Source organism: Tursiops truncatus, chromosome 3, assembly GCF_011762595.2.
Source record: "Tursiops truncatus isolate mTurTru1 chromosome 3, mTurTru1.mat.Y, whole genome shotgun sequence".
Classification (NCBI taxonomy): Eukaryota; Metazoa; Chordata; class Mammalia; order Artiodactyla; family Delphinidae; genus Tursiops; species Tursiops truncatus.
The window spans coordinates 157764048-157779413 of record NC_047036.1 but is presented as its reverse complement, the minus strand read 5'-3'; the positions used below and the strand labels follow the sequence as shown (position 1 = coordinate 157779413).

Sequence of the window (15366 nt, the reverse complement as noted above, 5' to 3'; positions counted from 1 at the left end):
TTCGAGCTCAAGGCCAGAGAAGTTAGGAAAGAGCATAGGTTGGCACAGCACCCCCATGGCAGATCCGGGATTGGAGGTGTGCCCTGCGCTGTTAGATCCGGTTCCCTCCTGCCGGCCTCCAGGGCACAGGCCCGTCTCCAGCCTGACTGCGCTTGGGCCTCAGGTCTTTCCGTAGTGCACAGCTCCGCCCCTTCGAACTCCACAGGATTCCACCTCCAGGCCGTCTCCTCTGAGCCAATCACCGTGGTCCCGGGATAACGGAAGGCGGGAATAGGGTGGGGCTCTCACGAAATTGGCACCACCTTCAGCCACTGGCATAAGGACATTTCGAGATGGACAGCGGGGCTATCCAATAGGCGTGAAGCAAGGTCCGGAGCGAGCCAATGCGGTCGGGAGGCGGGGCTCAGTTGTGTGTAGAAGGAGGCCGGGGGATTGTCGCCGCTTTCGCGGCCTCTGACGCGTGGAGCGGCTGCCTGAGTCTTCGGGTGCAGCATCGCTACTGCCATGAGCTACACAGGTGGGCCCGGCAGGGTGGTGTGGGGTCGGGTCCGGGAGGGGAGGGACAGGGATGTGCCAGAGCCGCGCCGGGCTCGTCCGTGCCTCCCCCGGGGCTTGGACACTGCCCTCTCTGCGGTCGCAAAATGGCGCCGCAGGCCCGTCGCCTCAGTTTCGCGCCCCTCACGTCTAGGCGTCTTAGTTCTCTGTGTTGGCAACCTTGGATCCCGGCTCCCGGCCGCCAGAAGTCTTGGCTTCTGTCGTCTGTGTCCGTGGGCCTTGGCCTCGGCGCCTGAGATGTCTCTTCCGTTCCTGGCCCAGCCCCCTGGGTCCTCGACGCCTCAGGTCGCCCTTTCTCAGGCCTCGGCCCTTCAGGTCAGTCTGCTGACTCGGCTGCAGTCGCCATTGCCATACTGTTTCCCGCGCAGTTTCCGTGCAGATGCCGCAGCTGCCCGCATCATCCCCCGCTTTTATCTGCCTCAGGCTGGGAGAGGCGCCAGGCCCGGCGGGGGGATGAGTAAATCAATATATGAAGGCTTTGGGCCGAATGGGAATCTCGCGTCCTTAGGGACTGAGCCTGAGCCTTGTGGGGAATGGCTAGCTTCCGCGTTAACTCATTCCACACCTGTCAAATTCATCGTGTCGGGGTTACAAACATAGTATATATCGTGGGCTGGTCAGTACCTTGAGGGGGTCGCTGTATAACATGGGGTGGTTGGGGACCTCTGAAGAGGTGACATTTGAGCAGAGACCTGAATGGAATGAGGGAGTAAAGGATATCAGGGGGCCTTCGACATAAAGACGCAGTGGCAGGAGCTGCCTGACTTGTTAAAGATCAGCCAAGGCGATCAGTGGGACTTGAGCTAAGGGGAGAAGGGGGGATGATGAGATTAGAGAAGGGGCCATAGGATATGCTTGGGTGATTTCAAATCATCCCTGGATGAATTCAGAGGCTGCCTGGGTTTGCCTTGGGAATAGCTGATGAGGCTTCTCAGCCAAGAGCCTCCCTTGTAATGCGGGTATTACAGGCGTGAGCATGTGTGGTTGTTGGGCAACCAGCATTCTACTTGGAATGTTTTTAGGACTGAGAATGGAACCTGAGCCTCTGGGGCTGCTCTATAGGCTGCTTTATATTGGCCTAGACAAGAAGGTAGTGTTAGCCCTCCAGGTCAGGAGCTTGGCAAGAACTCCAGTTTTTAAAGCAACCATCCCTTAGCCCAGTGGTTCTCAACCGGGGGCAATTTTGCCCTCCAGGGGACACTGGCAATGTTTGGAGACATTTTTGGTTTTCACTTCTTGGGGTGGGAGTGCTACTAGTGCATCTAGTGGATAGAGACCAGGAATGCTGCTAAACATCCTACAGTGCACAGGATGGCCCCACTGGAAAGAATTATCTGGCCCCAAACATCAGTAGTGCCGAGGTTGAGCAACCCTGCCCTAGCCTTTGTGTATCCTTCCTGGTTCAGGAGGAAAGTCAGTAGGGTTGTTGCTGACATATCTGGAATTGAGATGTGATCCTTTTCACCAAATCTTACTGAGAACTGGAAGACAGTTCTGTGGTTATCAGGGGCAGGATTGCTGAAGAAACCAGGGATAAATGGTGGGGGCCTGTGGGGTAGCTTAATAATGGACCATTTGTTTTTTTATAGACGAGGAAGCTGAGTTTAGAGAGGTCACAAATGGCCAATTCTGAATTTCAACTCCACATCTTATAGGCTGTAATTCTGGGTTTGAGTGGGCACTGAGGTAGCCAAGGTAATGAGGTAATGATTAGTTTTTCCTTGATTTTGATCAACTGAAGACCACAGTAGCTTTATAATGTGAGTCTTTCCCTTTTAAGAAGCAGACCACCGAAGTCAGAGGCATATAGGGACTTCCCTGTGGTCCAGTGATTAAGACTCCACGCTTGCACTGCAGGGGACACGGGTTCAATCCCTGGTTAGGGAACTAAGACCCTACATGCTGTTCGGTGCAGCCAAAAAATAAAGTCAGAGGCATTTTATGTCACATTTCAGACAACTGTTTGCCTGTAAGGAGAACTTCTGGAGGCCTTGAAACAAATGTTACCATTATTAGTAAGCATAGAAGGTGATTAAAATAATTTATCTTTTTGATAACTTGTCCATTTTTTGAACCTAGTTTCTTTATGTGTACTTGAGAAAGAATGTTCCATCTCCAGCACTGAGGGGGGGAGATTGGAGCAGTGGAAAAACAGGACAAAAATTCAGAATCAGGTCTTCAAACAAAGGTCTGAAATGCTACTAATCTTTTTATAGGAACATTTATTATCTCACATATTTTCTGTGTGTTAGGAATGCACAGGTGGTTTAGCTGGATGGTTCTGGCTTGGGATTTCTCATGAGGTTACATTTTGGATGTTAGCTGGGACTGTAATCATCTGAAGGCTTGACTCAGGCTGAAGGTGACTCAAACTCATGTGGCTGACAGGTTGGTGCTGGCTGTTGGTTCCTATACCATCTGGACCTCTCCACAGGCTTACTAGAGGGTACTCACTCTGTGCTGGCTAATTTCCCCCAGAGTGAATGATCTAAGAGAGAGCAAGGTGGAAGTCTCAGAAGTCACACTCAGTCATTTTTGCAATACCTTTTTGGTTACACTGGCTATCTCTATTAGTTTGGGAAGAGACAACATAATGTCTGGAGGCAAGAATCATTGGAGGCCAACTTGGAGGCTGGTTATCACCGGATGGTAAAGGTTGGGGGCAACCTAACCCAGTTCCAATTGTCCTCTAATTTTTGTCACTTAATATCATTTCTTCAAAGAATCCCCTTCTAAAAAAAGAAGGAAAAGAATAAAACTGAGAAGCTTTGTGTATTTTTGAGCAAAAAAGATGTCAGAGAGGCTGGCCAAGAGGGAGGGGCTATGATACAGAGTTATAAATCCATGGTCTGACCTTTCACTTTATATGACCAAAAACTTGCTTATTTTATTTTTTCACTCAGAGCTTATTGTATTTTTTTTACTCGGAGTTTATCAAGCTGGTAAATTGAACTAAGAAGAGAACGATATCGCAGCCAGACAAGAATTTGTTCATAATTGGAGCATAACTGGCTAAGGAAGGTCCTGCCCTGGAGACAGTATTGTGGAAAAGAATATTAATGTGGGGAGGACAGGACTAGAGCAGTTTGCCGTTGAGCTCTGAAGGTTTGATGGATTGTCTTTCCTTTCTCCCCGGGGAGAATCAGGCCCCCTCTCCCCTGAATATACATAGATCTTTTGCTCCATGGCTTTCGTGTACTGGGTTCTAGTATGTATTTCTGTTAGCTTGTGGTAGGTTCCAGTTGCAGCTGCAGTACATACCAACCACATTACCTAAAGTCTGGAGCCATTTTGCCAGTGGCAGTATTGCTGAACAGACGAGTTTCCAGAAGCTAGTTGAGCAAACGGTGGAAAAGCCCCGTGTAAGGTACTTTTTACCCTGTGAGCCTTCCCCACAGGTCAACCATCTTTAGAATGCTTTCAGTGTTTCTTGTGTACAGTTATTGATTATCAAGGGTTAAGATTTAAGTATCTCAGGAAGGTCTTGGGTCCCTGGAGGGAATCTATTCCAGTGTGCCCTCTTTAATTAGGGAAGGTAAAAAATGTTGGATTTGTATACTTCTCTCACTGGCTCTCTCATTCCCCAATGCCCAGTCTCACTTCTCTCCTCTGGGAAGTAAAGATAAAGTGTGGGTCCACTGATCCTTATTTGAAACCCTTGGAGCTGGGTGTGTTTTGGAATTCTAGCTTGAGAGGACATTCCACAGCACCTGCACTGGGGTCTGGGGCAGCACCTTGTAATTAAATGAAGAAAGATAAAAAATATCCTCACAGGTCAGTTTTGCCCCAAAATGAGTGTTGACACCACATTTGAGGAGAACACTTGGTTTTCAGACCTTTTTGGAATTGCAGGGTTTGGTTTTGAGTCCTTTTTGGAATTGCAGGGTAAGGGTCTTGGCCCTGTTCCTTTTGTTGGCTGTGGTGAGGATGAAATGAAATAATGCAGATAAAGCTCTTAGCACCCTGCAGGGGAAACACTTGTTAAGTTGTTGGCTGTCATCTTTGTTGCTTCCGTCTTAAGAAATGAACATGATGTGTTGGTTTCTGCTGCACTGTGAAGTGAATCAGCCATGCGCATACACACATCCCCTCCCTCTTGGACCTCCCTTCCCCTCCCCACTCACTTTCTCCCAAACCATTTTGATTATGACTTACTGCCTTCAGCCTCTTCCTTGTCCAGTATTGCCTGCATACCCGCCTTTTGACCTGAAGGGGCTGCTTTGATCATATCACTTCTTTGTTTAAAATTCCATTAATCGTTCATTGGTAATTCCAGAATCGAGTTCAAATTTAAAGGCATATGAGGTCTCCTCCATAGATTGCTCTTTTCCCCCTTCCACTGTGGTCTCCCATTTTTGTTTTACTGAAATGCTTTAGTGAGCATGCGTCTTTAAAAATCTTAATTCACAGTTCTGATGCTGGAATATCCTACCTTCATCTCCCAGGTTTTCACAGTTACAGTTGTCCTTTAGGGTTCAGAACAAATCTCACTTTCACCTTGAAGTCTTAATCTCTTATCCATGGGACTGTCCCTTTTCTGAAATCTCCTATGGCTTATGTTAACTTTTATTCACTTAGTGTTTTTCATTTATTGCTTTTATTGTATTTTTTCATGGTTGTATGTGATCTTTCCAGTTGTATTGATTAAATACATACAGCTATATATATATTTACATAGATGTATGTGTGGGGGGGTGTCCACACATACATAAACTCCAAGGACCATATATCATCCTTAGCAGATATTGAAGTATTGGAATTGTTTTCTTTGCCTTCTGTGTGGTGGAATTAAAGTAATGGTAATGAGGGAGGGCTACTTTATTGCTGTAAGAGTACTTTTTCTCATTACATTCACAGAAGAATGTACCTTGTTTTATTCACTAATCATAAGATGAAGGTGTGTAAACTGACTTCTCTATCAGTTTGAAACTTTAGATAATGCCTCTATGTCCTAATTGTTTTTTCTGTTTGTGTTTTTTTTGTTTTTGAGGTTTGCGGGCCTCTCACGGTTGTGGCCTCTCCCGTTGCGGAGCACAGGCTCCGGACGCGCAGGCTTAGGACGCGCAGGCTTAGCGGCCATGGCCATGGCTCACGGGCCCAGCCGCTCTGCGGCATGTGGGATCTTCCCGGACCGGGGCACGAACCCGTGTCCCCTGCATCAGCAGGCGGACTCTCAACCACTGCGCCACCAGGGAAGCCCTGTCCTAATTGTTTTAAATGTTTAAAGAGGACAAGCATATAATGTTGCTTAACATGAAAAATGTTATCAAGTGGAATAAAGACTATTTGTTGTTAAAGAAAATCAATTTGGGGGAATTTATTTAATTGAAAACAAAAATATAAGTATTTTGAAACCATTCTTTACCATGTGTTTCTTAACCATGATCTGTGGAGTCAATTTTATTTAATTCTTGAGACCTGTAAAAAGACCTGTATAGAAAGACCTTGTTTTTCCCCTACTCTGAGTATACTAAAATTAAAGAAGATATGTTTAAGGACATTTTCCTCAATGTAAAGAAAGTATTTGCTAAAGTAAAATTCTCTTTCACATTAAGTTGAAGATACATAGTTGATACACCTTTTGCCTTATGCACTGTGAATGTTAAATCCACATCCTAAACTTAAAATATTTGTGAGTCCTCCACAGGACTATTTGTAAATGTTTTATATACTAGTCTTGAATAAACATTCAGTATTATACCAAAAAAGAAAAAAGAAAAGAAATGAACATGGAAGAGTGTCAACAAATATGTGAACGCCTACCAAGGGAAAGGTACTTTGTGTGTGCTTTTGTTGTAAATAAGCTACTGGAGGTTCTGGCTTTAATTTTTAGGTCATGAGTTGGTGCTGATGGGAACAGGCAAATATTGCCCCTTATGGTGTCTGTCATAATTTCAGTGCTAAGTGTAAATCATTTAAAAAATGTTTTAAACGTGTAGTTTTAAAGATAGTGTCAGGATTCATCATAATCTGTTATAATCAGCATTTGAGAGCAGTAGTTTCTGGTAGAGGTTCAGATTTTCCTTACCTGGTACTAATTCATTTTAAATTGAGAAATAGTATGAGAGTTGAGAAGATAAGAAATTATATGTATAATCTATAATACTTATTCCATGTCAACATGCTAACCCCAATGCAATTGAAATTACAATTACCTTTGAGAGGTAATTGTAATACACACATTTTTTTATTGGAAAACTGAAAAATACAAAGCCGTTTCGGCTTCAGATTTGGGGGAATGGAAGAGGTATTATTTACCTTAACATTGTTCAAAACTGATCCCCCATTGTTTTTTGAATTGGAGCTCACCTTTCAGTGATTTGATATAAATATTTTCCTCATTCAGCTGAATAATTTGGGTATCCATTTATCAAAACAGGATACTAGTTTGAAGGTTTAAAAGTGTTTATGCAATTCTTCTGGCATAGCAAGTTAAACATAGCCTGCCTTTCCATTGGTTAATATGTTCTGGAGGTGTAATTAAAGCGTTCAGAAGCTAGAGGTTTTGGTGGCTTTCCAGTGACGGGAGGGTCTGCCAGCCAGTCTCCACTGAAAGGTAGTCTTAGATCATTTTCATGCAACTTGTTTGGGAAAATTAACCACACTGTACCTCTGTTTAGGCTTTGTCCAGGGATCTGAAACCACATTGCATTCTACATACTCAGACACAACTGCTCAACCCACCTGTGATTATGGTAAGTGTGGGCCCCTGGGAATTGGAGGGTGCATGCTCTGCCTTCTTCTAGTGGCAGAGCAATTTGGTGTTTATTAGTTGCCTTTAACTTTGCTGTCACACTGTCTTTTCCAAAGGCAAACTTGTGTGAAATGGTATGGTGGGCTCTTAGAATAGCCAGTGCTTCCCTTTGGGGAATTATGGGAAAGATGTCTGTTATTGAGCAAGCTGGAGTTCTTGGGGCTGTAAAAGATTTGTTCCTTTGACTCTTTGACATTTTCTTAGAAGTACCTATGGTCTGTGACAAAGATCTGGCTTCAGAAAATCCCCTTGAGGGTCTGGGAAGGAGAATGGCCAATCAAAGTCCAAAGGATTGGTCTGAGCAGAAACCAAGCCATTAACTTAGCCCCAGGGTAGTGCATGAGACTGCAGTGTGGGAGAGGCTGCCTGTCTGAATCTAGCAGGCCTTTAGAGTCACAGTCAGGCCAGCAGGCTCCTCACACACAGGTTTGAGAGAAGGTTTCTCATTGATTTCTCAACTCTGGACAGACACACTAAATCTCTAATTCAGAAGTAGCCACGTGACAGAATCCATAGATGGTCTGTTGGTGTCCTTCAGCAGCCCAGAACTGCCAGTAAAGCTGTCCTTCTGTGATCTGTGATCCTAGTTGTCTGTCAAGAAGGAGCCCTCTTTAAAGGATTTTGCCTTGGTTACTGAGATGGGTTATTGGTTTTACTGCCAATGTCTAGGGAAAGAGTAAGCCTACACAGTCACATTCCCTCAGGAGTCACTGATTAAGTGGACATAAGTAAGCTCCCTGAAGAATTAGCAGATAGTCTTGGGGCGGGGGCGGGGGAGACTTAAAATGTTCTGAAAATTGGGCTTCCCTGGTGGCGCAGTGGTTAAGAATCCGCCTGCCAATGCAGGGGACACAGGTTTCGTGCCCTGGTCCGGGAAGATCCCACGTGTCACGGAGCAGCTAAGCCCGTGCGCCACAACTAGAGAAAGCCTGCTTGCAGTAACGAAGACCCCTAATGCAGCCAAAAATAAATTAATTAATTAATTTTTAAAAATACTTTAAAAAAATGTTCTGAAAATGAGTAAGGAGGTATCAAGGAGTTCATAAATGAGGAGAAACTTGGTTTGCATGTCTTCTCTGTCCTGCCCTCCCTGCCTCAACCCTTTGAATCAGACATAGTCCCACATCACACATCATTTTTGAATTATTTTCCCTCAGGTTTATATATTCTGGGTACAGAGCATTTTATCAGATGTGCCATTTGCAAATATTTTCTCCCAGACTGGAGTTTATCTATTTATTCTCTTGATAGTGTCTTTGGAAGAATACAAATTCTTCATTTTGATGAAGTCCAATTCATCAGTCTTTCCTTTGTTTTTGTTTGTTTGTTTAAGTCTTTTGGCCGCACCACGCGGCATGTGGGATCTTAGTTCCCGGACCAGGGATTAAACCTGTGCCCCCTGCATTGGCAGCGCAGGGTGTTAACCACTGGACCGCCAGGGAAGTCCCAATTCTTCCTTTAATAAATCGTGATTTCTGGTGGTGTATCTATGAAATTTATGCTTAGCCCAAGGCCACAAAGATTTTCTCCTAAGTTTTCTTTTAGGTGTTTCATAGTCCTAGGTTTTACTTTTATTTTGTGATCCACTTGAGTTAATATTTCTACCAAGTGTGCAGTATAGGTCAAGATTCTTTTTTACCTTTGTTGAAAATTAATTGAACATATACGTGTGGGTCTGTATCTGGCCTCTAATTCAGTTCCATTGATCTTTGAGTCTGAATTTCCTATAGTACCTTGCTGTCTTGATCACTATAGTAAGTCTTGAAATTTGTAAATGTGAATCCTCTGGGTTTGTTCTTTTTCCAAAATTGACTTGGATATTATAGTTCCTTTGTTTTTGCATATAAATTTTAGAATCAGTTTGTCAATTTCTATTAAAATTCCTGCTGAGATTTTGAGTTGAATGGTCTTAAATCTATAGATTAGTTTGGGAGAATTGAAATCTTAACAGTATTAAGCCTTCCAGTACATGAACACAGTATGCCACTTCATTTGTTCAGGTCTTTGATTTCTTTCATTGGTGGTGTAGTTTTTTTGTTTGTTTGTTTTTTAAGTGATATGGTCACTTCATTTAGGAATTAAAGAGAAGCTGTACATTCTTTTTTTTATATAAATTTATTTATTTTTATTTATTTATTTTTGGCTGTGTTGGGTCTTTGTTTCTGTGTGAGGGCTTTCTCTAGTTGCAGCGAGCGGGGGCCACTCTTCATCGCGGTGCGCGGGCCTCTCACTGTCACGGCCTCTCTTGTTGCGGAGCACAGGCTCCAGACGCGCAGGCTCAGTAGTTGTGGCTCACGGGCCCAGTTGCCCCGTGGCATATGGGATCTTCCCAGACCAGTTCTCGAACCCGTGTCCCCTTCACTGGCAGGCAGATTCTCAACCACTACGCCACTAGGGAAGCCCCAGTGGTGTAGATTTTTACACACAGATCTTGCACACATTTTGTTAGATTTGCAGCTAAGTATTTCATGTCTTTAGTGCTGTGGTATATGATAGTTTTCAAAAATTCAGTTTCCAGTTGTTCATTGCTGGTATGTAAAGATTTGATTTTTGTATATTGACCTTGTAATAAACCTTGCTTAGCTTACTTATTCACTAGTAACTCTTTTTTGTAGATTTTTTGGAGTAGTTTTACATAGACAATCATATTGTGAAGCAATAGGTATATTTTTACTTTTCCTTCTGGATCAGATTGCAAGAATAATATAATAGCATTTAAGTAACATTTTGAAAAACAGTCAACCAAGATCCCACCATTTTATATTTAACTTTTGTCAGCATAGTTACTTTAGGTAGTTGAATAACTTGCAGGTGGCTAGAATTGTGTCTACGGTTTTGTTTTGCTTACTGTTAGAAGCATTTCCTTGTGCAGCATAAGGCTTAGATTCTTTTTTGATGCCTATGTGATCTCACTGAGTAGGTTGGCTATAATCTGTTCTGATTAACTATTACCTTAAAGTTGAATGTTTACATTGTGTTCTTTTTTTATTTTTAATTTATTTATTTTTGGTTGTGTTGGGTCTTCATTGCTGCGCACAGGCTTTCTCTAGTTGCGGTGCACAGGCTTCTCATTGCAGTGGCTTCTCTTGTGTGGAGCGTGGGCTCTAGGTTTGTGGGCTCAGTAGTTGTGGTGCACGGGCTTAGTTGCTCCGCAGCATGTGGGATCTTCCCAGACCAACGATCGAACTGTGTCCCCTGCATTGGCAGGCGGATTCTTTTTTTTCTTGTTTTTAATATCTTTATTGGAGTATAATTGCTTTACAATGGTGTGTTAGTTTCTGCTTTATAACAAAGTGAATCAATTATATATATACATATGTTCCCATATCTCTTCCCTCTTGCGTCTCCCTCCCTCCCACCCTCCCTATCCCACCCCTCTAGGTGGTCACAAAGCACTGAGCTGATCTCCTTGTGCTATGCGGCTGCTTCCCACTAGCTAGCTATTTTACGTTTGGTAGTGTATATATGTCCATGCCACTGTCTCACTTTGTCACAGCTTACCCTTCCCCCTCCCCATATCCTCAAGTCCATTCTCTAGTAGGTCTGTGTCTTTATTCCCGTCTTGCCCCTAGGTTCTTCATGACCTTTTTTTTTTTTCCTTAGATTCCATATATATGTGTTAGCATATGGTATTTGTTTTTCTCTTTCTGACTTACTTCACTCTGTATGACAGACTGTAGGTCCATCTGGCAGGCGGATTCTTAACCACTGCGCCACCAGGGAGGTCCCTACATTGTTTTCTACTTTTGCTCTTTTTTGTTTACTACGACTGTCTCCTTTTCTTTACTCTCTCTTTTTTTGTTGTTTCCTTTTTAAAATAAATTATATTCTTAAAATTCTCTTTTGTCAACTCTGGTCTCATCTCTGTGGATGGAAGTTAGTTCCGATGTTCTTCTGCAAGGGTCAGGTCTCAGGGAGTCGCCAAAGAACATAGTGTAGACAAAGATTTCCGCCCCCCCCAAAAAAGGGACCTGGTTGGGGAGCCCATCAGGGAGTCTAGGTTGCTCTGGGCATAGCAAGTAGCACATAGGGAGTGCTTGCCTGCCCCTGTCATAGGAGCCACCAACCTGTCCTTGTGTTTAGCGTTAATGCTCACTCCTGCTTCCTCTCCTTGTGCTTCTTTGCTCGTTCTGGCAAGTCCTCAGTAGCAGAAGCCTGGGGTGGGGCAGGGACATCCTATTCTGGCCTCACAAGCATAACCCTGATGGGTCTGCATTTGCCTCCCAGTCCTGTCTCTTTTTGAATAGCTAGTGTCCACTGTCCTGGGTGCAAACAGCCATGTGGCCAGGCTCTTGTTAGCTGCTGGGACTAAGTGCATTATTCCTTGTATGGCTCTGCCAGCCTTTCTTCTGCCTGTAAGAACGCCTCTTTCACCACTCACTCCTTACATGATGTCCAGCTGCTGTCCCTTGCTGCTCTAATTACTTAGTGTCTCCTTTAACACACAGTGCTCTGGGCCTGAGGAGTGCCCAGGACTGCCAGCCTCTGTTCTGTGTCCTCTGAGCATGATAATTCTTGAATAAACAAACGAATGAGAAGCCCTTGCTTTGGTTTCCCCAGCTGAAGAGGATTTTTGCTTTGTGAGCTCTAGCATGCCCACGGTTCATTAAAGTAGTGTTCGTCTAAAGTTCCTTGCTGGTTTCCAGTGTCTCCCCATTCGTTTGTGCAGTGGATTGAGGAGGAGCCTGAGTGTAGGATCTCAGCCTGCCCCCACCCCCCTTCATTCTGATTCATCTTCTCAGTGTATGCAGTATTGCTTTCCTGTGGCTGGATTCTGTTGTTCATCACACTGCCGTCTCACTGAGCTTGGTCCCCTGCCCTGGGATGAGCCTGACCTGTCTGTCTGCAGGGTAGACAGTGTGGAGTAGCAGGTAACTCTGAGGTCTCACCCAAGGCGCTGGAAAAGCAGTCACCTGTTCTAATGGACTCCCTTGGGAAAGAAACATGTCTGCTTGACTCAGAGGTCCCTCTTGGCTTTGCACTTTGTCAGTTTTCAGTGGCTTTATGTTTCTGAAGGAATGAATTTTTCTTACATGCTGTAATAAAATCCAAAGCATATTTAGTTTATAATCCAGATTGTTTTCTCAACAGCTTTTCTCAAGCTGGGAGTGGTGTTTTGTCCCCCTCTGCTTATGTGTTCCAGCACAGCACACTCACAATTCAAGTGTTTGGTGGTTCTCCCTGTTAAGACAGACATTTAAGGGACTAGAGCAGTCAGTTTCTCTGCTCCATATGGCTTTGTCGGGTGATTTGATTGACACGATTTCAGAGTGGCTATGAGCTCTGTGCTGAGCTTCTTGTACAGCACAGTGTCGGTGTAAGGCACTGGAAACTGCTCTCCTCCTCCTCTGATTGGTGCTTAGCCAGGGGCAAGAGTAATCTTCCAATACTGGCTTTTTTTTTTTTTTTTTTTTTTGTGGTACGCGGGCCTCTCACTGTTGTGGCCTCTCCCGTCGCGGAGCCTGCGGACGCGCAGGCTCAGCGGCCATGGCTCATGGGCCCAGCCGCTCCGCGGCATGTGGGATCTTCCTGGACCGGGGCACGAACCCGTGTCCCCTGCATCGGCAGGCGGACTCTCAACCACTGCGCCACCAGGGAAGCCCCCAATTCTGGCTTTTTAAGGAAGGCGTATAGGAGCCAAATTCCTTAGCTGAGAGTGTTAGGAATGGGAGGTTCCTTAAATAGCAGATGGTCAGAACCACGAAAGGTCAGGCACCAGGGCAGCAGGTGGCCTGGGTCATTTATGTAGTGCTCTCAAGCTCAAGGCTTCTCAATTAGGGGAGGTTCAGTCTCCTGTAACCGCTCAGGTTCTAGGAATCGTTGTCTTTGTGCCTGAATTAAACTCTTACTGTATTGTAAGCAATTATAGGTGTAATTGTTCTTTTACTTTTTGTAGGATATGGAACTTGGAGCTCTGGGACAAACAGAGGCAAGTATTATACCCATGATCATTCTCCTCTCCCTTGGGATTGAACTGGTTGAGTCTTTCTGCCACTGCCCAGCTTAGCCAAGGTTTTGGGGTGGGGGTCGCCTTTGGGGGTCCCAGGTACCCTGGAGCTGGCTACTCCTTCCCAGGAGGCCTTATTAGTATGAACTAGGGCCCAGCCAGCCTTAGGTGGCTAAGATCCAGTCTTGTCTCTGTGACCGAAGGTGTCCTTGTCTCCGTGTTTGTCTGTCTCTCCTCGCCCCCTCCATCTTGTCTGTCTTTCTGTCTCCCTCATTGCAGGCTACGAGAACTATGGTTATGGCTATGGCTATGGCCAGGATAACACCACCAACTATGGGTATGGTATGGCCACTTCAAACTCTTGGGAAATGCCTAGCTCTGACACAAATGCAAACCCTAGTGCCATGGGTAGTGCCAGTGCTGATTCCGTTTTGTCCAGAATTAACCAACGCTTAGATATGGTGCCGCATTTGGAGACAGACATGATACAAGGAGGCGTGTACGGCTCAGGTGGAGAAAGGTGAGTGGACACCTGCCTAGGTGCTGAGGCTCTGCAGGGTCACCTCCTGCCTATTGCCCCTTGGCGTCTCCCTCTTCTGAACTGCCTCTTACGTCTGCTTTCTCCTTCTTTGCTCTGCTGTCGGGGCTTCCCAGAGACTGCTTGGGGTCCAGTGCACTTCCCTTCTTTGGCCTGTGTCCCCTCCTCCCTCCACCCTCCCCAACTGCCTGATGGTGAGCCTCTCTTCCAGCTTTTAGAAAGAGGAACAAGCCCAGACTGGGCTGGCTTCACTGTACCCTCCGAGTGGCTCTTCTCAGGAGCATTGTTAAATGGCTCTTCCCTCTGGAGACAGCCATTTGACATTCTTCAGATACTTTACATCCTGCGCTCTGTCAGGGCAGGACAGATTGGGTTGGGTGTGAAGGGTGGGATGAACCCTTGGGGCTGACCACTGTGAGCTGCGCATCCCACATAAGGGACAAGGAAGATGTGGGCATGTCCTGACCACCCTTCAGTGCCTTATAAACATGTACCTGTTGAGCCTCAGAAGTGCCCGTGAGGAACTGTTGACATCCTTACTTTGCAAATGGGGAAAGTGAAGCGCATGCAGGTCACACCTCTTGCCCACAGGCACCCAGGAGTAAATAGTGGAGCTGGGCCTCCCACTCAGATCTGTCCTACCCCACAGCATCATGCTGTGGGCATTTGTCATTGTCTGAAGTGGTGCTGGCCTAGAAGTTCTTGTGCCCTAGTGAGAGGTTTCAGTGAGGAGGGCACATGTATTTCTGGCACAGGTTGGGGTGGAGTGGCCTAATGGCTCCAGCTGACAAATGGGAGAGAGCAGAGAGTAAGGAGGGGCCTGGCCAGGCACTGATGGGGCCAAGTGAGGCACCAGGACCACTAGGGGGCAGAGGGTACCAAGGGGACTTTTGCTTGCATGGGCTCTGTAGCAAGCAAAAAGTGTTGGGGGATGCCCAGCACATCCCCTGCCTGACAGTCATAGTGCTTGGAGCTGAGGCTGCCAAATTGCAGGCAGGGGGTGGGCGGGGGGCCGTGCAGTTGGGCTGACATTGCTGCTGGTGCCAGCTGCCTGTGTACCTTCTTGTGGCAACCTGGAGCTGGAGAGCAGGGTTGAGGGATGGAGTGGCAATTAATTGGGTAGCACTGGCCTATTCTTTCATGCTGCTGGTGCTTCTTGACTACCCAGCTTTGGCAAAGAGACATGTGGGGTCTGGGCCTGTGGGTTGCAGCCATGGTTAGAACGCCTCTCTCTGGTGCCCTGTCTTGCGCAGGTAGAATGTTTGGCCTGCCTTCCCAGTTGCTATGTAGGATGTGATTCCCTGTCCTGGGCTCCAGAGTTGATATGAGCTCATAAGAACTCTTTTTCTTGTCCCTGGGCAAGGTCACATTGTCTTTCCTGGCAACATTCCTTGTTTTGTCTTCCTTTTCCTTTCGAGTGGTGATGGGCTTTGAAGGGTTTGGCAGTCTCTCGTGGGTGTCATCAGCCCCAGTGGACAAACACTGATGTGCTGAACTGCCCATGTACTGCAGGATGCTGGGGTGCTTGGCTCTGCCCCTCAAGGAGCAACCTTGGGTGTTGTGACTGCCACA

The 15366-nt window shown here is 45.8% G+C and overlaps 1 protein-coding gene across 2 annotated transcripts in view; it reads left to right on the top strand.

Moving 5' to 3' along the window:
* Positions 1 to 374: 374 nt before the first annotated feature.
* The window catches only part of AKAP8L (A-kinase anchoring protein 8 like), a 30131-nt gene continuing 15139 nt past the window's right edge, over positions 375 to 15366 (top strand). Inside the window, exons 1-5 of one of the 2 annotated variants that reach the window (XM_019951190.3) lie at positions 375 to 517; positions 7176 to 7250; positions 13206 to 13238; positions 13536 to 13593; positions 13696 to 13776. In XM_019951190.3, coding sequence (XP_019806749.1) covers positions 505 to 517; positions 7176 to 7250; positions 13206 to 13238; positions 13536 to 13593; positions 13696 to 13776 — 260 coding nt within the window. In that variant the 5' untranslated portion in view covers positions 375 to 504. Of the gene's footprint in view, positions 518 to 7175; positions 7251 to 13205; positions 13239 to 13535; positions 13777 to 15366 lie in introns of both variants that reach the window. The other variant, XM_019951189.3, reaches the window with a different exon arrangement.